This window comes from Archocentrus centrarchus, chromosome 3, assembly GCF_007364275.1.
Source record: "Archocentrus centrarchus isolate MPI-CPG fArcCen1 chromosome 3, fArcCen1, whole genome shotgun sequence".
Taxonomy (NCBI): Eukaryota; Metazoa; Chordata; class Actinopteri; order Cichliformes; family Cichlidae; genus Archocentrus; species Archocentrus centrarchus.
In genome coordinates this window covers 20128097-20152166 of record NC_044348.1, presented here as the reverse complement: position 1 = coordinate 20152166, position 24070 = coordinate 20128097, and the positions used below count along the sequence as shown (strand labels likewise).

Below are 24070 nucleotides of genomic sequence, written 5' to 3'. Positions count from 1 at the left end.
TCCTGCAAACTTCTGATTGGACTATTTAATATTGAGTGAGACGTGTAGATTTGGTTAATCAATTTAGCGAGATGTTTGGTGCTGGTACATGCTGTGTGAATCTTACCTGACCTCACTCTCTCCTGGATAACTTTTCCTTTTTAGATGGTTGCTCGCTCTCTCTCACTCTCTATACCCCTTTAAATCCATACACATACACACACACAACTCCCCACCCCCTGCTGAGGCAGCAAGTGAAGCAAAATAACTCACTCTGCCACACAATCGCTCCTCTACCTCGCTCTAGGCACTGACTGCTTTATTTCATGACTTTTTTTCCCCTTTATCTTCTCTGCTCCTTCTCCTCATTGGTCCTGTGTGTGTGTGTGTGTGTGTGTGTTTTTTGTTTTTTTTTATTTCTCCATACCATCGTAACTCTACTAAAACAAGAGCAAGGGATGGTGAATTGCTTGACCTTTCTCATTGTGTGGCGGTGTTGCGCTGTGTGGTCTATGTCGACTTGGTTCAGCCCCACACATCAAGAAAGGTTTGTTATTTTGGACACCTTTGTTTGGCAGGAATCGAACGTGTTACATTTATCACAAGCTCTGCTGTGCTGGTATCGGCCCATATTAGAGTCAGCAATGATGCATTTTTGCCAAAAAAAGAAAAAAAAGTTTCTCCTTGCTCAGTAAAAGCTGACACAGCATTAACCAGGCAAAAAGGCTTTCTTTAAGACACAATTTTACTGTACAAAATGTTTTTTATAGTTTTCACAAAATACATTTAGAAAGCTCCATTTTAAATAAAATTAAAATTGAAATATTTAAGAGACAGCGTGTAGACTTTTTTTTTTTTTTTTATCTCAGAAGCAATGCTCAGACGTAAACCCAGTTTGTGTCCATGTTCTACGTACACACTGAAATAAAAATGCAAAACTCAAAAGAGCATGACAGATGATGCTAGAAAAACCCTCCCATGGTCTTCAATTATAAATAAGGACTGCGGGTTTTGACCGCAGTCTTACGAACTCGAAGCCAATATAGTTGAACAGAACGTGTTTACAAAATTTTGCAACACAAGACTAATATCTTTAAAAAAAACATTGTGTACTAGATGAAATACAAAGGCTTTGGTCTGTTTTACAATCAACAATGATTAAATCTGATATGTACTTGTAAACAACTGCCAAACACTTAAGTTTAAAACTCTGTCAAGCAATGTTTAATCATAATTATAGGAATTAAATATTTCTAGTTGCACATTTTTTTGACCATAGGACACTATAATACAACTATACCTAAGAGACAAATTGTACCTGACCCTAAAGAAAATGTATTTTATGATGTATGGAACATTTATAGAATATTCTGGGGGATATAAATGAAATCAACTTTTATTGGAGAAATCTTTCTGGAAGATTTCTAGGGAAGACAAGTACTTTACATTTTGACATAAACAAACTGGATTATATCAAAGATGCAGTCTACCATTTACAGACTACAGGTTTTCGTTTACACCTGTGTTTTCCACATTTAACGTTCTTCATGGTAATCAAGAGTCAATCCAACCACAGAAGCAAAAGGTCCAAGTTGTGTAGCGTGTCGCACCTTCTTTGCACACTTGGAGGCTGTTCATAGTGATCCGTGTCTAATAAGCCAGCAAATGCAGGCTCGCATCAGAGGGGCCAAGACCACAGCCTCAGTGGGTGGATCGAGTTTGAGTTTCCTCTGCTAAAATATCCATTCGCAAGAAATAAGACCAATAAATAGTTGTGTTTTTTTTTTCTTTGACACAGTAAGAGTCTTCCCTCCAGCTTTTCGTCTTTAATGATATGCAACAGCGTCCAGAGACCATGCAAAGGCTGGTAGAAAGTCTCGATATAAGCAGATTAAAAGATAGTCATGGCAGAATCTCTCGGGTTCTCCTCTCTCAAACAAACGCAAGACCAACATGGTTTTCTAGCAGTCCATCTATCAGTACTTGATCTTGGTTTTTCATATTAACATACAAATGGCCATTTACAAACACACCAGAGAACAAAAGGAAACAATGACTGAAGTTGGAAATAGAAAAAAAAAAAAAGAAAATAAGTTTTTGTTCCATATAAATTTAACACCGGGCACTTTACAGAGGTCCATTTTTTTTTCTCCCCCATCTTCCCATCGTTGTTCTCTCTTCCAAGTCCTCCTTTGAACGTGCCTAGAGCTACACAACAGCACACTGTCCCACTGGAAAAACAAAGCCCAGACATCCCAAGGCTCTCCCAGAGTCCCGCTCTCTCTCTCTTTTTCCTCCTCTCCTGTCTGTTGCCTCCTCTCAACCCTCTCTCGCCTTCTTTACTCTCCTGTGCCGTGTATGTGTGAGGAGCACTGCCGGAGGGCGATGGTGGAGTGGGTGGTTACAGGGTGAAGTAGCTCTTCTCTCTACTGTAGTCTTGACCAGTACTGAGACATGTCAGGCTCGCTCCCTGGGACTTGGACAGGGACAGACACTCCAGGAGAGATGAGTCCTGCGAAGACAAAAAAAAAGAAGAGAACGACTGACGTCAGTGTTTTTAAAAAAGGAGAGGGAGAAAGCTCTACGTGCTAAATTCGATGAGCAGATGCACCATGCGCGGTTAGTATGACAGATAACTAACAGAGCATTGTGCTTTAAATGCTTGCAAATAGGTGGATGAACATGGGCCTGCAATGAGTCACAAAGCTCTGCACATGGTGGCTCAGTAAAATGCTTGCAAGCTCGATAAATTGAGGCTTTGGCAATGGCATTTAAACAGAGAGAATACAACAGCAAATGAATCAAATTAATTAGCAATTTAGCACAGAGGAAATGTGGTTATGCATGATTAACTCTTCATGACTATAACCAGTATATATGGCTCTCAGTAACATCCTAATGGGGTGGAACTAAACTATGGGCCGGAGTGGTGGGATTGACATGATGGCCTGGAGTGGCAATGAAATGAGCTTCGTTCCTGCAACTGCAGAGAGAAAATGATGTGTGATGCAGAGATATTGATCCTCAGACATTTAAACCAAAGGAAAGTTGCCATGACAGATCATGACTCAAAGATGGCTCTGTAGTACCCCCTGATTACTGGAAAGGTGGCAGATATTTCAAAGAGTGCACTGTTTGCTTTATTAATTCCCAAAGCAGGTTGGTTTAAAAACAATGAATTTTCTGCCTACCTGTTGAGGTGGTACCAGAAGTGGTCATAGATTGGCTGTTCATATGTGCCTGCATATGAGGGGGCGTGTATGTTTCGTAGCTCCGCCCGTTCACAGGCGGACTGGTAGGCAGCATGCAGGAATAAGAGGAGGTCTGGCTGGGCTAAAAATGAGGAGAGAATGTTACATTAGCTTCGCCAACCATAATTTGCAGCTCAGTAGTCTGTAATGTAGCTTTTCACATCTGTAGTCTTGTTTTGACATGTTAATTATTTTCCGGATTCTTTAGTTACAATATATCAGTATATATAATTTGGGACTTTTTTTTGTCTTTGATGCCACTCTCATAGTCACACCAGTCACTGTAAAACTCTACCTTTAAATTCATTTCATTTAAGCATTGCTGTATGATGTATGCGGAGTACTTTACTTACTTGCATAGGTAGATTGTTTGCCATGGTGAAGCTGGGCATTGGGGGCAGCGCACTGTATGTGTTTGTGAGCGCAGTGTCAGGTCTACCCAGCATTGACCCCGAGGTGAAAGACACTGTGGATGAAAATGAAAACTCGCTTGAAACCCCAGAAATCACACACCATGCGCTAGTGAGAGAAATCGTCTCATTAGCGTTAAGCAGTGCGTGCGTAAAGGTGACGCCTTATTTGACAGGCTGATGGGCCCGGACAGATAACTGTACAGCGAGTGCCTCAGGTGATTGACTTCATGAGCTTCAGCTCTGCCGGTGTACCCTCGTGCCTGATTCGGTAATTACTCAGATAGTCAGCTGAGAAGTTTTGCTCAATCATCCATCAAAGGAAAGCAAGGACGCTTCTTCATGTGAACTAGAGCGCACAGCCACCGAGGCCTCTTTACCCTTTTTATATGAATCCGCAGGTTGTGGCATAATACTGTTTAGTAAAATTTTAACCCACTGAACCCATGGAACCCATCACGGTAAAACTGCCTTTTTTTGTATGCAACAAATTAATGTATGGTTTTGCAGAATGTGTTAAGTACTGTAGTGGATAAATTCGGCTGGAAAATTAAATGTAAGTATTATTATACATGACTGGGGGTATGGTGTAAGTAATATCTCTGATGAGGTGGACCTACCCGGTGTGGTGGGCTGTGGAATGGCCTGGTAGACGCTGGTGCCGAAACTGCTGCTGATGGGAATGTGACTGGAGGAGTTGTTGGCCTGCCGGCGCTGATTCCGCAGCTTCTCCTCTCGCCTCCACTTTGCTCTCCTATTTGAGAACCATACCTGCACCAAACAAAATTAAACAAAAAAAAAAAGTTTACTTTTAGCTTTAATATAGATATTATACTTTTTACAGTAAAGTTTTAAACCCCTTCAAAAAATGTGGTCAGAAAAGTTGTGATCACTCACTTGTATTCTTGCCTCGGGCAGGTCGATTTTCGCTGCTAGTCTTTCTCGCGCGAAAACATCTGGATAATGAGTTCTTTCAAATTCTGTAATGCGAGTAATAACACAGTGTCAGTAAATAAGCATGAGATTAGGTCAAGGGCAATTAATTTTATTCAGAGCTGTTAGCGAAATAAATGCATGTCCAAGGCCCTGGATTCAAAACATTAAGTTTTTGACCTATTAATAACTCTTATTCGCTCAGTGTAATAAAGAAATGTAGCCACTCACACAATTTTGCCTTTTATTTGAATTAATTTACAATAACCAAAAAAAATAAATAAAAAATACGCATTTGTAATTGATAAAGCAACAGTCTTAATGTTGAAAATTAATTATATAAATTATCCGCTGAATATTTGACCTTTTTCCAGCGCTTCGATTTGCTCCTGTGTGAAGGACGTGCGATTTCTCTGTAGTTTCCTTTTGAGCTGCAGCCGCATCTGCGTCTCCTCTGAATCCTCCCCGTTCGAGCTGATGGAGTTTGTGTTTTCTCCTGCGCCGTCCTGTTGTTGGCAGCCATCTGAGAAAAAAAAATTAATGGAAATATACATTCACTTAAGCTAATTGAATAATTAATTATCGGCCCTCGTGTTGTATCAGTCTAGCGCTAATTGTACAGACCTCGGTGGTACATCATTAATTAAAGCACCCATCATGGTTAATTTGTTTCAAAATTGGAGGAATTATTGCAATTTCTTCCTAATGTTGCCAGTTTACAGACGACTGGCTGCGTGAAAAGGCACAATATCAAACCGGCTTCGTGGTTAAACTGTTTATAAAATATTGTGGGAAAAACAGGCTGGCTAAGGAAAGGCTCCGCGTACTTATCGTGTCCTAACAATGGCGTGTGTTCTCAAAAGGTTAAGAGAAATGTGACAAGATGTGCTGAGCCTCTTTTCAGAGCCTATGAAATGTATTAAAACCCCAAACTCTCTACACAGCTCCAAAACCCCCTCCTTTTTTTTTCAGGACAGAGCAGTGCCTCAATGGCCGTTCCCATATGGGCGTTGGTATGGCCATTGAGGTGACCACCAACTTTTGAATAGAAGAAGACGCTTTTCAGAATGATACAATGCCTTCAGGAGTAAGGGAAACCATTAAACTATGGACACAGCTAGGGACGAGCAGTGAGCCCTCGGTGGGTGTAATATATGGGATGGGGTGGGGTGCGGTGTGGAGGGGAGGGGAGCTTTTGGAGGAGATGACAAAAGGATCCTCTCTCTCTGGAGGCACACAGGCTATAGTACTTTGGCATTGTGCGCACGAGGATCCCAGTCAACAGAGCTTTGAGTCCAGTGTGTTAACCCTTATCCACTACCATCATTAATCACGTCCCCCGGCCAGCTACACGCCAGTCAGGATTTCTGTCTTCAATTGGAAACAAATGAGTGAGGAGAGAGCATGCAACCCCCTGAACAACCAAAATAAGGCCAATCTATTCACTGCTGCTGTTTGTCCGCGGTGGGCCTGAAGGCCCCTTCACTTGCAGGGCGAAGCTTATCGACTAATGTCTGTCTTGTTGTTGGACATCATTATCACACCGAGAAGTTAATGCGAAATTAAGCAGCGGGTGCGTTGATAGAGCTTTATGTAATATCTCAGTGATGTCTCTGGCCCCCATGGCTTGAATTCATGAACTGGCATTTCAGCATTTTTTTTCATGCAGATTTTGTTTATGTTTTGAAACGGACTGGAACAGCTCGAGTTGGTTGTGTGTACTTCAGGTTGTTGCAAAGTTGGGAAAAGATGTAGGGAGCCTAGTAACTATTCCTCTACCTTTTAAAAAGTAAACGTATAGGCTATAAGCTCAGCCAAGAAGTCAATATGTTGGAGTTTATATGACCTATAAAACAGTTACCAAATATTAATAATAATAATAAAATAATTACATCATTTGAAATAAAGCAAGCTGCACATTTGCTCATAATTCCGCTGCAAGGAGATGCTCCCTGCTTCATGCAGGCCTGAAAACACATTTAGTGTGGTTATATGTGTCAGTTTTTGTTCACTGAAGGAAACCTGATGCGACACATTTCTTGACAATTTCCCTTGCTGCATAATAGCCAAAGTATTCTTCTATAGGCCAATAGTTTGTATCCACGCTATTTGTTTCTTCACTCCGGATAATCTATAAAAAAGGAGTGAATGTGCAGCTATTATCCGTCTGCCAGACCCACTGACGCTAGGATGGGATTTGTTTTCTTTATAAAAGCGCTGGGAAATAAACTCATTCTTTAGTATCACGATGTCTCAGCCAGTGAGGCGGAAAAGCAGCAAAAAAAAGAGATACCGAACCAATTGCGGCACCTTTCAGCTGCTGAGACTGGATCAAAACACTCTTGAGAAACCGCTTAAAACTGAAAGAGAAAGTGAGAGACTAAATCCTATAGACGGGATTTAGAGCCATATAGCCAGCGACTGAGAATGAGAAAGAGATGAAAGACTAAATCGGTGTGGAGTTTTATTCGTTTCTCTTTGGATAGAGTTGTCTTCTTTTGGGGCCCTGTCACTCTCCATGTAGCCATTATATGTGCTTACTCGGCTGTCTGATGGAAAACATATTTTCGTTCCTCTGAGACAAATGCTTTACCCAAGTACTTAAAAGCACAGCTTTTATTATTATTAATTATTATTATTATTATTTATTATTATTATTATTATTATTATTATTATTATTATTATTATTATTATTATTATATACATAGGTAATGTAGGCTTCTAAACAGTATATACAACATATGAAAATTATTCTTAAATACTCATACTATAATAGTCAAATATAATAATAATAATTATTATAATTATTATTATTATTATTATTGTTGTTGTTGTTGTTGTTGTTGTTGTTGTTGTTATTATTATTATATGTAAATTAGTTGTTATGACTTCAGCATTAAATGAATGATTTTATCCGTGAAGATGATCCTTTCCGCTTTACTGCTCGTTGACAGCTCCACGTGACCAAATGGCCATTAAACAAATGCAAATTTTTATTTTCTTGAACTGAATTCCAACACTTGCATTTCCGCTTTAAAGTGTATATAGATCATACCCGTAATGCTCCTGCTTACTTATAAAAATAAGTTACAAAAACGGCAGTTTCTTATAAGAAAATCTGCTCCGTGTTTGGCCTGCAGTAGGCCGGCAGGAAACCCTCTGAAGTGGAACATTTCCACAGCAGCCTTACCATCTCCACACTCCTGCATGTTGCCATAATGAGAGACAAAGCCCTCTCTAATGAGCAATTACACGTAGTGAGAACTGTTCCCATAACCAATCATTGCGTGTGAAGGAAAGCATTCCTTTGTACTAACATCGCCGCACACAGCTCTCCCCGGCTCTCTGCCTCCCCATCGGGGAGGAAAATGCAAGCTGTTGGACGGACACCTCTGTTGAAAGGACAAGCCCCTGTCACGCACATCCATGTCTGGGACAGGGGGACATTCAAAATGCATACATGGCCTATGGCTCCCTCTAATCGACTACTCTTAATTTGGGGTCTTGTTCAGAGAATCAAAAGCATGACCACACAATACCTTCCTGCAAACAGAGTCATGGGCCGGAACCACTGGAAGAGTAGCCCATAAACCTACTCATATTCATACATGACAACTTGTGGTGACCTCGTGAAGTTCACTTTAAACCGAATGCGTTGAATTCAAATCAAATGTTTTTGTAACTGGCCATAAATGTTACTGCAAATCAGGAGACCAACCGGATGTACACTTTTTTTTTTGTTGTTGTTGCTGTTGTTGATAGAACCTCACAACCGTGCATGCGTCAAGGTGTCTTTATTGCTACTGTGTGATAATGAGGCTCACCTTGGTTGGGCTGCCCTGGCACTGATGTTCCGGGGTACCAGCCGGGCCGGGTCCCCCAAGTTCCTGTCTGACCGTTGAGCATTCTCAGCTTGTCATACATGCCATCTGCGCCCATCTGTTGCTTTTCACTAGCCAGGTTGCGGAGGACTCTGTTTATTGATGACACCTGAATGACAAATTACATATGATAAAAGTGAGGATTGGGATTAGATGGAGCGCCGTATCAGCATCTCTCTGCATGCGCGGACAAAACATGTGTTCGTGCCTGCACACGCGCGCATTATAATTATAATTATAATAAATATGTACAGGAAGATGTTTCTGCAAAGCACACAAATGAACAACGAGCTCCATCAAACCGAGGGTATGTTTGGGTGGTCACATATGCAGTAATGCGTGCCCCACACTTTGAATCGCAGTGCACTTAATAAGACTGAATGGTTGGATGCCCATCTCCTTTTCCTCCACTGCATGAGAAAAAAGTCATTTCATGTGGCAAATTAAATCATGCACACAACTTACAGTCAATACACTTACACTGGGTATATTGTCGTTGGTGCAGATCCCCTCCGACAGAAGTCTGTCACGGATCTCCCACGCAAAGATAGAAGGACACTCCCGCTTGTACTGCGCGATTTTCGCGACCACCTCTGGAGTGGCGACCCTGGGCTTGCTGCCGCCTATTGCTCTCGGTCTTATGGAGCCTGTTTCATAATATCTACCAAGGATCTTGCTCACACAGCCGTTGGATACCTGGACGGGAAACAAAAGACACAATTCACATACATTATTTACGACTATGAACGGAATTTCTAAGATGGCTCAAATAATTATCACCTTTTCACTGTCCAGCACTTGGACTTCATCATGGGTCTATAAATACAGAAAATATGCCTTGAATGATATATTAGGCATTTATCCTTTATAACAGCAGGCAGATTACTTTCCCGTTTGCAGGCTTTTTTTTAACATTCCTTTAATTGAAAAGTAATAAGTAATTTTACTGACTTAAAGCGGTCGTAAAATGTAACATTTATGCTGCGGGAAATGTGATTTTAATTTAAAAATGCAAGTCGGCATGTCTTTCATATTTTGCTTATGGATTTTATTAATACATTTACTTGCATTCACTGAAAACAATGTATGTTTAAAGATGTTTTCTGTTCCCCCCAAAAAAAGAAGAAAAAACGTCGGAGTCGGACTGTCACCTGCAGTATCCTGGAGATGTCGCAAGGTCGAGCGCCACTGTGAGCAAGTTCAACTATTTTCTGCCTGGTGGAATCCGGCAGCGGTCTGCCATTAACAAACACACCACCAAGCTGGTTTACGCCACTGTGACCTACATGGAGACAAAAGCACCGGAGTCATCAAATCATGTCGCAGCTCCACTTAAAATATATGAAAAAGTAAACAGTTTCCATGTAATGGTGAGCAGAATGATTTAAACGTCCAGAATAACCGAGTTATAGATGTAATGTGATATGATAAACAGCATACAGCAATAGAGAAGCTTCAAAATTAACTCTCACCTCATTGCATAAAAATATCTTAAACCGCAGGTTACTCTTGAAATAATATTTTTCAATAGCTGTTGTAAGGTTTGGTACATCCCCATTTGAAGACAAACACTGCGCAGTTATTTAATAACGCATGCAAGGCATGGATCAAACCACAGCAGCACCACATACACCAAATAAAAATCTCAGGAGTTTTTTTTTTGTTTTGTTTTGTTTTTTGTTTTTTTTTTTCCATATATTAATTTTACAACTCAGTCGGTCATCTGGCCAAAGAAGACTCAACCAATCCTCTAGCAAGCCGGCAAACATCGGGAATAAAACACTCGCACCGTTATCCACTCCCTCCATCACCAAGACCTGCACCTCACTCATAAACAATGCTTTAAAACAATAACCAGCTGCACCGATGATCCCATAAATGCTGCACAACAATAATGTATTTAATTAACTTTAATTCAAAAATAGCTTTTTTTTCCCGAAAAGTGACATTAAATCGGTGAAATCCTTCCTATGACAATCCTTCAAAACATGCTATAATTACGCATCAAAAAGACAGCAACCACTAAGATATTAGCTTCAAAACATGAGTTTTTATTTTTGCTTATTGTTTAAAAAAATAAATGCTATTTTGAAATTACCCCTAAATTGTTCTATGGCATCTCTCTAAAGCACAGAAAAAGCCCGCAAACCTGAAGCCAAAAGGGAGAGCTGACTCCCCGGAGTGCCTGAGCTGCTCTCTGTTTCTCCGCTCCCTTCCCCTGCGCTGCCGCCCGGTACATTGACTCCGGGAGCAGAGGCTCCTTAGCAATAAATAAGCTCCAAATATAGAAGAGGGGGAAAATATGATGAGCCTGCCTGACATTTGTCTTTAAAATAAAGCTAGCTGCACGTCAAGTTTGAGCTTAATTTCTGGAAATAGGCGGAAGTCGCCTCGGATCATGCATGGGAGGCTAATTGAAAAGATCAGTTGGAGCACTTGTGGCAGGCATGTCACTTTATGACACCGCTCTGCTTTTGAAAATCGCATCGTCACGACAAATAGTAGCATGATAAAACGACCCTTTCTGTCTGCATTTGGATATCACTCAGACAAAATTGGACGCTACTCGTTTACCCTCCGAGGGAGACTTCGTTTTAAGGTGGCCAGGGGCTACGCGCGGTCACACAAACGAGGGCGCGCCTGGATTCTTAACATATTAAAAGTGACATGCAGTTTTTCCCCCCTTGTTTGTATTTGACAACAAATGCTCCCAGCCACCGCAGTCCTGTTGTGTGGAATCGGTTGGCGTCTTCATTCTGAAATGTGCCATAGGAGTTGGCTTTAAATACAGACTTTATTTTATATAGATGACAAAAAAGGGGAACCTGTTTATAGCTACTTGAGTGAGAATAAACCTGTTTAACTGAGCAACATATCCCTTTTGGCCGCTATGTGTTATAATCTTCCAGCGTGGATCTGATTGATAGTAAATCCATTATCATCCCCTCCTGCTCTTTGGTAATTCCAGGATTAAGTGGAATTAATAGACTTCTTACGCTGAAATTGGCCTACCCACATTAAGCAGCCCTGCTCTGCGGGTTCTCCAGGGCTGCTCCGTCACCTCTGGTTTATAACTATCATATAAATCCTCCGGATCGATAAAACCGCCAGATAACAACATCACATAAAAATCAAACTCTCTTAAGGTTAAGTCTTAATCATGGCACAATTCCCTCAAGTGCTCAGAGTCGATCTCGCCCGCTGGCGCTGATTATGCGCCTTGTATTCTATTGCAAGTCGACTAATAGGAAAACATATGGTGTCAATTTGGACGCTCCCCACTATATACACCCAGGAGTTATTAGCACAAAAGCCAGCGAGGCCGTCGCGACCTTTAGACAACCCAAAGGGCCGGGCCCAATGATATCTCCTCGGCAATTCGCACCAGACATCACACGCCAAGCCAGGGGAGCATCCTATTAACATCAATCCGCAGCAAAGCAGGAGCAGTGGGTATTGTACACAGGTTTGTTAAGGCTCTGTCATCTCTATAACTGACAACTGACAAGATTAAAAAAAAATAAAAATGCCACCACCAGTTGATAAAAGTAAACTACTTGTGTTTTTCAGTGTTTTCTTATGAATCACACCTCTACACATAAAACAATCCAACTCTCATGTGGTCCAACATTGTATTCAAACATACTTGGACTAATGCGCACAGGTTACAGCACAGACACGTCATCAAGGTATATGGAGAATAATATAATAAAATTATCCCACACACCTTCATCACAGATGTCATACACCTCTTGTCCAGCAGCAAGAGAGAAAATGTTTCATGTTTATCCTTTTTTGTTTGAACACACACCAGGAACAAGACAAATCATTCATCTACATGGGCCACTTTAAACACATGAGGCCTATAAGCAACTTCATCTATCATTTTTTTTTTTTTTTTTTTTTTTGATTGGCACCCACGACAATATGGTTGTTAATATTTATCTTCCACTGTGAGTTCAGCCTGCACCTAACAGTGAGGCCTGCGGTTATAATATGAGCATTTTCTTTCTAGTTCATGCTGTCTGTCCGTGAAGAATATGGACTAATCTACATAAGACATTATTGCTATTCCCTCATGTTTCATGCAGGGCTCTTCTCTACGCAGCTAATCTTGTATGCAGCCTGGCAGCCAGCTCTAACGCTAATGCAGACGGCTGTGCAATTATTTAATACCAACTCAAGCAGAAACAAAAATCTCCCTCTCAACCCAGCCCCCCTCTAATCCCCCCCCCCCCCCTCCCTCTCTCCCTGGAGAAGGACGACGTGTGATTAACTTGTTCAATAATAACTTGCCTACCTATCATTGCAAAAAAAATAAATTAATTAATCAAGAGCAATGAAACGGCCATCAAATAACTAAAAATATTTCATCCCTGTGCCTCAAAGGTCCTGAAAATGTATGCCTGCACATACCCCCCCCCCCCTTTTTTTTTTTTTTAAAAAGTGTTTCTTAACTATATGTTAAAGTAATAGCGCTATATCAACCAGTGGGGGGAGGGTGGGGTATTGTCAGTGGGTGTTGCTTCCATGCAACCACATTGCGGTTGTAATCAAAAGCTTCAAAATAAAAATATATAGAAACCAACTTACTGTTCTGCATCATTGAAGCTACGCCAGACTCCCACGTGGCTTGGTTGTGGTATTCTAAGCGTCACAAGGAAATAACAAAACTGGTTAGCAGCAAATCAGAAATGTGGTGTACAGATCTGTTTTTCTTAATCGCTTTCTTTCTTTCTTTCTTTCTTTTTAAGTGTCAAATTGTTTGCAACAATTCTTTGAAAAAAAAAAAAGTTTCTCATCTCGTTCGATTTGAATTTGTTTTTTTTTTCTCTCTGCGGATCTGGTTCTTAAACATATATAGATACATAATGAATTTTTTTTTTAAAACATCCTCAGTGTATGTATGTATTTTAATTAAACTTGCCTGGAAACAGAGTTGACTGTCCACTCTATAACAATTTAGTCAATCATCTGCCGTTTTCACTACTTAATGTCTCCCTATAGGACAAAGCAAAACAACACATTAGCACAGCCACAGCTACACTGATGTACTTACTGTATTTTTTTTTTTTTTGCCCTACTTTTACAGATAACCTCAATTTTGGTGCCAAGCAAATCAATTAAAATCGACGCGGGACAACATTCATCTTCGTTATTTTAACGTCTCTGTTAGGCCTGTTTCCGAAAGCACCTGTCATAATAAATTCCAACTAACAGCCTAGCCGTGACGGGATATTGGGCCTGTATCTCCTTTACAGCACTGTCTCTTTCAAGGCTTTTTGGTCCTGTGCCCCCACCCCCTTTCCCTCCCTCAGTTTTTTTTTTTTTTTTTTTTTTTAGTTATAAAGAAATCATCCCCTCATCGTCCCAGCAAGATGCTTCTGTGTATTTTTTTAAACTTGATACCCTTCCTCTTGCGGAGTCTATCGTGGAAACTGTACAGTGACACACGTTGTCTACCTCGCCTCACTGATCTGCAAAAGTCCAGACCAGGAGGGGGTACAAAGCTGGTGTACAAAGCCTGCTGGACTCCAACAATGCACCCCCTTTTCTGCCTCCATATACCTCAAACCCGGGGCGAAAACTCGGCCTCCACGACTAGAAACACGCAGCTTCCCCGCTAAACACACCAACAAGTTCAGATTAATACAAAGAGCCGGAGGCATGCATCCACCCCCTCCGGGACCATTCACACATACACACAAACACATGCACTCTCTCTTTTTCACACACACAGACACGCACACACATACACGACCGTGACCCCTGCGCCGCTAGTGCGTGAATGTGGGGTTTTGTTTGCCCTGATTTTATAGAAAATAAATAAATAAATAAGAAAATGTAAAAAGTAATTTCTTGTTATAAATATTTGGTGGTTATTTTGTGCTGCTGGTGCGGGTTGTAAAGCGGTTTTAAAGACACAACAGCGCAGTAGGGCGCTCAATTGGAAAAGACAAATGCATTAAAGAAGCTATTGAATGGGGAACAGATAAAAAGGGGGCCAGGGAGGGAGAAGTCTGAAGTTTTCATTTTCTCCCTCCGTGCAAAGTTGTGTTGTGTGCAGAGTAAAATGGCCTGTAATGTCGACGTCTAACAGATTGTGTTTAGTCTCAGGCTAGTTGGTAAGATGCACGTAGGGACGCCATTACATTTAGATTGTATAGCTTTCTTTCATGTTGTAACAAATAGCCTCCTCAGTCATTAATCAAATTCAGATTCCTTCACACTGGCCTGCACAGGCTGAGTTGCCCACTAACCTTAAAGACACAGGAAACTTGTAAATAATACTCCACATCTCCTTATTTTTTGACTTGACGTCACGGCGGTTGAGTTGATGTGAAAAAATATATATGTACCTAAAATAATAATAGAATGCCTTCAACCTGCAAATGCACTGCAGTCAGTAGCTTATAGCCCTGTAAGGTCCAAGTGGTTAATCATTTATTTAAGGTCGAAAGCTCAAACGTTGTTGTTCCTGAGGTTAACTGCGATCTAATCTGCATTTCTTTCCCTTTGGTAATCCGCAACAACAATGTGTTAATTCAACATGCTTATTCTGACCGCTGGATCCTGCGCTCACAATATTCATATGAGGAGGTAGAACATGTAGGCCTTGACTACAGTGGTCCTGCTGCAAGTTGGAGGCTAACAGAGAAAATGTGCACATGAAGGTGATTTTTTTTTTTAAGTCACATGTTACAGAACGCATTTAGTGCATTAGAGCTAAAAGGCAATACAAAGCTACAGGGCTGGTGTATTCTTTATTTGTAGGTTTATTATTATTATCATTGTGTGCATTGTCTGAGATTTTCTTTAATAAAATTAGATTTTAAATTACTATGTAAAATATCCATTAAAATATCTGTTTTACTCTAATTTGCCTGGATTAAAAAAAAAAAAAGTTTTAAAGCAGCAATCTGTGGTGTTCAGTTTGTGTTTTATTTAAAAAAAAAATTATTATTTGAAACATTTACTGTTTAAATCTGAGGCCAGCCAAGACCTCTGTATCTGACTATTAAAAATAAATAAATAAATAACCCACAGCCTGACTGCTAGACTGTAAAAGCAGTTTAGTCGCTGTCAATTAGGACACACCGAAGGAGATTAGAGACAAGGAGAAAAGTTGTATTATTATCTCTGGCACACAAACAAACAGACTAAACTCCTCAGCAAGTGCTTCGTGGAGGTTTTTTTTTTTTTTTTTTTTTTTTAAGAAAAAAAAAAGGCGCTTGGGTGACTCGCCTGCATGAATCAATCTGACACCTTTCCTCAACGGGTCATTGCGCCCCATTCTCCACGATGATCACTGTCCTGGCCCAACGTGACTTTTTACTCTTTGCTGTCATAAATAAGCAGTAAGCTATCCGTAGGCCTAAACACAACAACAAAATCGAGCAGATAAAACCGACAGAGACGCTAAAGGCTGTTCGCACTTTTGAGAGAGTCCAGGCTGCACAGTCCAAACGATAAAACATCCTCTATCACACTGACCCTCAACCTACAGTCGCAAATAAACAAGGTATATTAATAATAATAATAATAATAATAATAATAATAATAATAATAATAATAATAATAATAATAATAATAATAATAATAATAATAATAATAATAATAGTAATAATAATAATGATAATAATAATAATAATAATAATTTAGGCTACCACATTTCCCAAATAATGAATACATAATTTAACAGCAAATACAAACTTTTAGTCAGGATCTCACCTTTTTGGGGCATCCTGCGTCGTTGTCAAAGTCCTTGGTAAACTATAGGCTGCAGCCTAGTTCTCCACACCAAAGAAAGAGAGAAAAAAAAAAGCCGACTAGGATCACTCTCTCCCGGGAAGTTTCGAAGAGAAAAAATTTAGTTTCCAGTGGTCTTCGGCGGAGACGGAGGGGATATCCCTGCGAAGAAGACAGAGATTGACAGTGAACTCAGATGTCAGGACGCACGGAGTTTGGCGAGGATGTGCGCTGGCGTGTGAGAGAGCGAATGAGAGAGTCGGGAAGAGAGAGATGGGGAAGAGAAAGAGAGAGAGGGGGGAGGGAGGGAGGGAAAGAGGGAGGGAGATTGAGTGGTGGTAGAAGGAGGTGGGGGTAAGAGAATGAACACACCTATGCTGATTGGTGATGGAACAAGTGTATTAATGTATGTGTTCCTGGTCTGCTGTGTGCGCCTCGCCTCTCCTCGCCTCGCCTCCCTCCGCCGCTCTTCACTGGCCCATTAGCGCGACCCGACCTCTGTCATCATCCCCCATATAAACACTTCCCCCTGCACCACAGCCAAAGCGGGAAACGGGGCCGAGCCAAAGCGAAATAGAGAGAGAGAGAGGGGGGAGAGAGAGACTGTGTCTCGTCTTCCCAACCCACTAATCAGCCCACGCATGCAAATACTCTGCTCTCACTTGCTGAATATTGCCCTATTGCAAAGGAACTGCCTCGGAAATGCCCATTGGACGGAAGGCTCTATTCTTCCAGGCTGAATTGGGTCCTCATAGGGAATCTCAGGCATGCTCAGCTCCAACCTGAGGCTAGCTAGAGCCACAAGGCGGGACGGAAACTAGCAGTGGAGCAGAGCACACTTGGAATGCTGGAGCTCGTAACACCAAATTAAAATTACAAAGAGCTGCAGCGTGCCTTTTATGAAACACCCGATGCACTACAGATGCGATTAATGTTATAGAGACGCATAGTCATGCTGTTCAAAAGTTTGAGTACACCTCGTGCCTCTTGTTTTATTGAATATAGTACCATGCTGCATCTGTCAGTTATGGACCTGCAAGCGGAGGTCTGACAGTTAAAAAGTTTTACTTTGAAAAACCACCAGTTTAAAGCTTTTATGACACAGAGAAAATGAATTAAATCTGCACTGCTCCAAAACCAATTACCGAAAGTCCCAAAGCCATCCCTAGGATGAGTTCCCTGCGAAAAGTTGTATAGCTTTTACTTTGAAAATCATTTGCGCTTGCACGGCCTTCCCTCTCTGAAAACAACCAAAAATGTCCACCACGTGCTTTTGTTGATTCTTTTGAGTATCACCTTCCCCCTCGTGTCAACAAGAGCACCATACATAAAGAGCCCAGCCTTTAGGCAAGCTCGGGTGCTTTTTATGGACACATTTGCGAGGCACGGCGACGTCACTCCTGCGACCTGACAGCAAATAGCACGCGTAAATAAAGTAAAGCAAATGAGTGTGTAGCCATGGCCACACGCTCCCAAACTGCGCCGGTTGAATGACTGACTATTAGCGCACACCTCAGCGCACCCAAAATCAACCCCCTCTGCGCCCGTGTTTGAGCATACACTCCCAGCTTTGGGCAGCACCAGCTTCGGCGCTGAGGAGCCCCGTCGCTTATTCCAAAAGGATAACCAAGGGGAAGAGAATGAGGTTTGTGTGGATGCTGAAGCCAAACTGAAGAAGCAGAAAAGGGGGGTGCATGAAAGGGCAAAGAGAGAGAGAGACGAGAGAGAGACGAAAGAGGGACAGACATAAGCAGGGGGAGGGGAGAGAAATGCTTTTTTGGGATGGGAGGCCATGAAATGAAGTCGTGGAGGCCTACACTTGACTTTCTTTGACATGTGAAAAAGTAGGAGAAGTCAGAGCTCATCAATAAAACACTTCGGAGGTGAAAGAGGGCTCCCTAACAACCATCGCATTCCTGACTACGGGTTCAATGAGTAGACAAACGACGCTGCCAGAGAGAGGGAGAGAGGCAGAGAGAGAGAGAGAGAGAGAGGGAGGAGGGGGCGAGGGACTGCCCGGCTTGAATGGGGCCCTCAGTGGGCCGGCGAGATAATGAGCTGAGAGGACCGGCTCAAACTGTCACCGAGGGTCCCGCGGTGAGGAACAACACTTTGGCCAATACTCCTTCATCAAACAACCCGTAAACTAAACGAGCACATTCATCTGTTTCTCCTTCCTGCATTGTTTCTACTCACTTAGACTGGTGGCTCAGCCTATAGGCCTACCGTGAATGGCCGCAGCTTATATCAGCTGGAGTGGGGGGTGGTGGAGGGTACCAAACATTTTTACGTCAAAAACCCCTGTATTACACACACACACACACACACACACACACACACACACACACACACACACACACACACACACACACAGTCACCCCTCCCGACAGGGGTTTGTGCAATGAAGGACCTCGTGTTGGTTATAATTTACTGTAAAAAAAAAAAAAAAATGAGTCAGTTGACACACTGAAGGTGGAGCTTTCAGTGAGCACTTATTATTATGAAACATTAATTGAATTCAAGTTTCTATTAGATTATGTTCTGGCTAATTTAAGAGAAGATATTTGAAAGGAATAACACTAAGAGCCGGCGTGTTATACACAAAGTGTAATAGATTTATCACTCTGGGATGCACGAAGAGTTTAAACTTTTTGCACTAAATTTTTCGCGTCGGTCAGACGTGAGTGCGCCGGGAACTGCGCCACTTTTGGCAGCCGCTGGTTTCTGGTAATAAAATAAGGAAGTTGTCAAAAGTAGAACTGAATTATCTCTTATTCTGTGTAACAGTATTCAGCAAAAAGATTCAAAGTCTTGTCTAAATATTAAAATCTCTCTGGTGAAACGCTTGAAGAAATGTATTTGCAAGGCACCTTTGTAGTGCAAATGTTATTGCTACTCAGTTGTCAAAGATTGCAGCTGTCAAAAATTCACACCACTAACCTGCCTTCATATAAAAACGGATTCCCCGAAGAGTGTGTCAAGTAGTTTTCTTTGGAAACAATACCTCCAGCATGTTATTGATTTCTTTGGTTAAGCTGCAAATCCGCTCCAGGAGCTAATTCGTTGTCTCCATTCTCAAGAGATTTCTTTTTGTTTGTTTGTTTGCTTGCTTGTTTGCTTGTTTCTTTGTTTTTTTTTCTTCAGAAACTCAACTGATATGCCAAGTAGGTCAACAGGGTCTATCTCCTAAAATACAAACATCTTATATATGCATTTCTTTCTTTTTTTATATAAGGTAGATTATATTGCTGTAAAAGTCTTTAAGGGTGATGTTGGGAAAGCAATTAGCACAATTCGGATTAGCAGCAACTAATGTCACAGGCCTTGAAAGGAGAGCCTAATCTCGTCGCTATTTTCCCCTGAGGCAATGTGGTATTTGTACCCCTGTAGAAACTTTTAAATACAATAAAAGAAAGACAAAAGAAAGAGAGAGAGAGCGAGATGGACAGAAAAAACAAAACAAAACAAAAAAAAAACAAAAAAAACATTGTTTTGGTGCAAGAAAGGTGCATGTAGACAAACCCAACTATTTTTCAACCTATTTAAAACTTTTAATTGTTTTTATTTTATAACTTCGGTACTAAAACTTTTGATACCACATTTTCTGGATTTTTCTTTTTTTTTTTTTTAGCTAAAAACCTGCTGTCATTTGTTATTTATTTATTTTTAAGTGACAGTTGTTGACGTTTGTGATGACCCCCACTGGAGGTCACAGTTTACTCACCTTAAATAAATTAATAACGCCAGGACCTCTGGACCGTTTATTAGAAAAGGTAACAATATTACTACAATATTGTATAGAGTTAATAATCACTCAGTAAACTCTTCATTCACGCAGATAATAAAAATTCGTATGTGATGTCTCTCTTCATTTAAAATATTATTTTAACAAATGTGTGATTTAGTTGCTCTTACATAAAGGTACGGAAAATTATACATATATATATATATATACATTATATATATATATATATATATATATATATATATATATATATATATATATATATATATATATATATATATATATATATATATATATATATATATACACATATATATATATAATATTTTATATTAATATTTTTGTACCATTTTTAAATGATCTATTCTTATCGCAAATAAAGATTCTTTATTATATAATTTTTGGGGGCTGTATTATGTGAGTGTATTCGAAAACTTATTTCAGGTTGAAACATTTCTTTATGATAATAATAATAATTTATTGTTGTTATTTTTAATATTAGTGATCTCTACAAATTTCGGTTTGAATCTGTAGCTGAATTCTGGTAAAGATCTGAGTTATCACTCATCACACAGAGTCGACCTGTCACATTTATTCTTCTCCAAAGGTTCATGAAGACTTTGTCAGTTTATTTGCATAAATCATCTGCGCGTTTACAATGTATTATCCTGTTTTCATGAGCGATAATCAAAGGGTCACATGCTTGTTCGACTTCTCCGCGGATATTTATCCATCTGCTGTTTTGAAAGCGTGGTGGCGCACGTGGAACGCGATCCGCAACAGAAGCTCCATTAATGGCAGCTCATTTTTCATCAGACTGAGTAAACATAAAGAAACGCAACTCCATCGCGGCGTGGCCAACTGCATGCAGCTTCCTAAGGTGGCCCCTATCTTGCTTAGTCTAGATACCAAACGCGCTCAAACCCTGCTCTTTTATTATTGTTTTTAAACATGTCACGATTATCGTCCTCATGCCTCATGTAATAAATGACTGGATTTTCAGATTACATGCACCCCCACAGCTGAAGCGCTGGATGCTTTTTAAATCATTTAAGGTAATGTTGCTTTTATTTAATTTAGATAGTTTATCCCCAAACGATCGCTAAAGTTTGTGGGGAGACAGTGAAGGCATCGGTGTGTTCTTATGTGGTCCCCAGAAGGTGTACAGTCCACAAAAGCCCTCTCCTGGCAAAAGGCTGAAGGCTGTGATAAACACCGGGGCTAATGGTGTCACAGCGCTGATCGGCCAGCGTGACAGGAAGACACGCTGCAGCCAAACATACAAGAACTTTAACCCGAGGCATCCAAAGACTTCCAGATACCGTTGGGAAATTACTACATGTGTAAATAATAATACAAATGAAAGCTTATACTTAGAGGAGTACATGAGATATTTAAGATATTTTGTGTGTGTGCATATATATATATATATATATATATATATATATATATATATATATATATATATATATATATATATATATATATATATATATATATATATATATATACTGTTTCTTTTAGCTGAGAGAGAATCAGTGGCATATCCCGAACCCTCACGTTACAGTATATATATATATATATATATATATATATATATATATATATATATATATATATATATATATATATATATATATATATATATATAAATATAAAGGTAAACATCGGGTCCTGGCCCGTTTAGTAGAGCAAAATCAATCAGAAAACCGTCAAGGAGCGCAACTCACTTCTCTTCGCTGTTTTTGGGAGATTTGGCACATGTGTTAACGAGTTGTAGTCAAAACCTTTAAAGGTGTTTTATTTCAACAACAGTACCACTGACTTTCCACATTAACTCAGCATTTCAGCCAAAATATCGCGCTATTTCTCCAAAATTTCACAGGCGCGGCAGGTTGATGAAGAAGCACTGTTTGGTCTCAAGCCCGCTGCACACAAAATGAAATCTTCTGCTGATGGACATCGACATTTCACATATAGATTGGGTATAGATGAATGAGCTCATTGTAAACATTCCTGGTGTACAGGTTGAAGGCTCTATACACCCCCCACCCCCACCCCGCGCACAATAAGAGCCGCTTTTAAAAAAAATTTAAAATGATGAGTGATTAATTCCTGTGTGAAGATCGTTAATTACACGTGTATGCGTGTGTGATAGATGATAAGAAAAACGAAATCAGTTCGCTGTGTTCCACTTTGTTTGGGTGTTCTCCTGCTCTATAATACACAAAGCAACGTGCAAGCACTTAACCAATAATTCCCCTAACTTTTCCAGTGCGCCAGGCTTAAAATCAGTCTGCATACGCATGTTTCTGCCTTAAATACTTCTTCAGGTTTTAAAAGATGTAGAAGATGCGAAAGCATACGCTTGAAATATTCTCAAAGAGTTAGCGTGCACGTTATAGTGGATTTAAATTTTAAAAGGAGACCATTTCAAAGTAGGCTTTAGTGCACCCAAACTCACCGGACGAAAGGCAGCAGAGGTGTCTGACTGATATCCTGTGCGTATAAACTCGCTTCTTCCCTCCCCGGATCTCTCCTCCGTGTCAAGGAAACAGAAACTTATAGGTCCCGATCAAAATCTATCTACCTTTGAATCCGTCTTGAAGTTGAAATGTCAGTGAGAGGGGGAAAAAAATCTGCGGCTCTTACCAGCAACTTTCCCCTCAGCATCAGCCTCAAGTTGGCAGTGATTGGCTGGAGCGACGGCTCGACGTCATGCCTTGGACAGGACACGGAGCGCAGAATGGGGAAGTGCGCAAGGTAGCCAACATGTGGAGCACACCGGCCTGTTTACCGTTGTATCGGCTGTGCGCAGAAGCTGACAGCTCACAATCCAGTCTGCAGGCTTGCGTCCAGATTTACAACAAGTTCACGCTATTGTATCACTTTAGTTAATGTTATCCACTTTTACTTCAGTCCAAAGTGTCACTTCTATTTGCTCTTCTCGTTATATTTTTATGTATTAGAGCAACCCCATCATTCATGGAACATGTAGCCTAAAACTTGCTCAGGAGCACTTCAGCAAGAAAGACGCCGAGTGGTTAGAAATGGCTGGGCTTCTGTTTGCGCTCAAACTCACCCGATCGAAGCACTTTTTTTTTTTCCTTTCTTTCTTTTATTTTTTTTCTCAAAGATTCGGATTTTATATGTGTTCCTAATCATTGTAAGAATAAAGCAGATTGGGTGAGATTCTCCGAGTTTATACTGAAGAGTCTTAATTTTATTTATTTATATATAAGTTATAATATAACTTTGAGTAACGAAAATTAAATCGTTCCAACAATGGGTTTTGAAAGTTGCATTTCCCATAAACGCCTACAACTTGTGACCGTTGCTCGGTAAAGGGTGTTAGATTGACCATAAGGGTATTAATAGAACAGCAAGTACATAGTTGTTGTGTTTTTAAATCTGAGCATGCTCAGTCTGCAACAGGTGTGCACAGAACGGATGCAGAAAAGTCCCACTCGGGGTCTGTAAATGCCCCCTCGCTGTTCCTCATGATGTAGGCTATTCGGGCTGTAAGACTGGACACATTTGCAAAGCTCGAGTATTATATGACTTCTATTTGTAGACAATTCCACTGTTTTAGTCTGCGCTAAAACGCTTTTATTTCTGCTGCCCTATAAAGTTGTCACTGTGACTCATAATCGGGCTTTAGTTTCCCTTTTACTAAGGCAGGCTAAAAGCCTCAAATCCTATTTCACAACCTCTGATGTTTGTGTCAATTTGAACAAGACTGAGTAAATGGGCAACCGCGCCACCGCTTGTCTCTCAGGAAGAGACTGGGGCAGCGCAGGTACGGGCCAGTCAGGACTGGCTGTGTTTGGGTCATTATTTGGAGGAACAGCCATTAAGAGGCCTTGATACTGTGCAACGCAGCAGGGTGCTCGACATCCGCGCTGGAAACCGCACGGCTTGGTCCTTGCTTATCAGGCTGTCAATAAAACGAGATGGGATACAGCGGTCGAGCCAGGTGCTCCCTTTCCCTTCCCACACAGCCCCGCTCTCCAGAAGCAGATCAGGCGTAAACGCAAATCTGTCCAGCCGGTTTTCCCTCTGCCGTCACCACGCTGCTACACAAACCCACCTTTTTCTCTCTCCCTCTCTGTCTCTCTCTGT

At 40.7% G+C, this 24070-nt stretch overlaps 1 protein-coding gene across 8 annotated transcripts; it reads right to left on the bottom strand.

Annotated features, from left to right (window-relative positions):
- Positions 1-737: 737 nt before the first annotated feature.
- On the bottom strand, positions 738-22568 carry pax6b (paired box 6b). Of its 8 annotated transcripts, XM_030718332.1 has the most exons (15): positions 22413-22568; positions 16186-16365; positions 13382-13455; positions 13048-13101; positions 12182-12205; positions 9606-9736; positions 9235-9270; positions 8935-9150; positions 8398-8563; positions 4938-5096; positions 4538-4620; positions 4261-4411; positions 3584-3696; positions 3171-3312; positions 738-2491 (listed from the first exon to the last, which is right to left on the bottom strand). In XM_030718332.1, exons 4-15 carry the CDS (start codon positions 13058-13060, stop codon positions 2406-2408), a joined length of 1320 nt encoding a protein of 439 aa, XP_030574192.1. In that variant the 5' UTR covers positions 13061-13101; positions 13382-13455; positions 16186-16365; positions 22413-22568; the 3' UTR covers positions 738-2405. The 8 variants fall into 8 exon arrangements, with proteins under 8 accessions (XP_030574192.1, XP_030574209.1, XP_030574145.1 ...); XM_030718349.1 differs by lacking the exon at positions 12182-12205; XM_030718285.1 differs by lacking the exon at positions 13382-13455.
- Positions 22569-24070: the final 1502 nt, after the last annotated feature.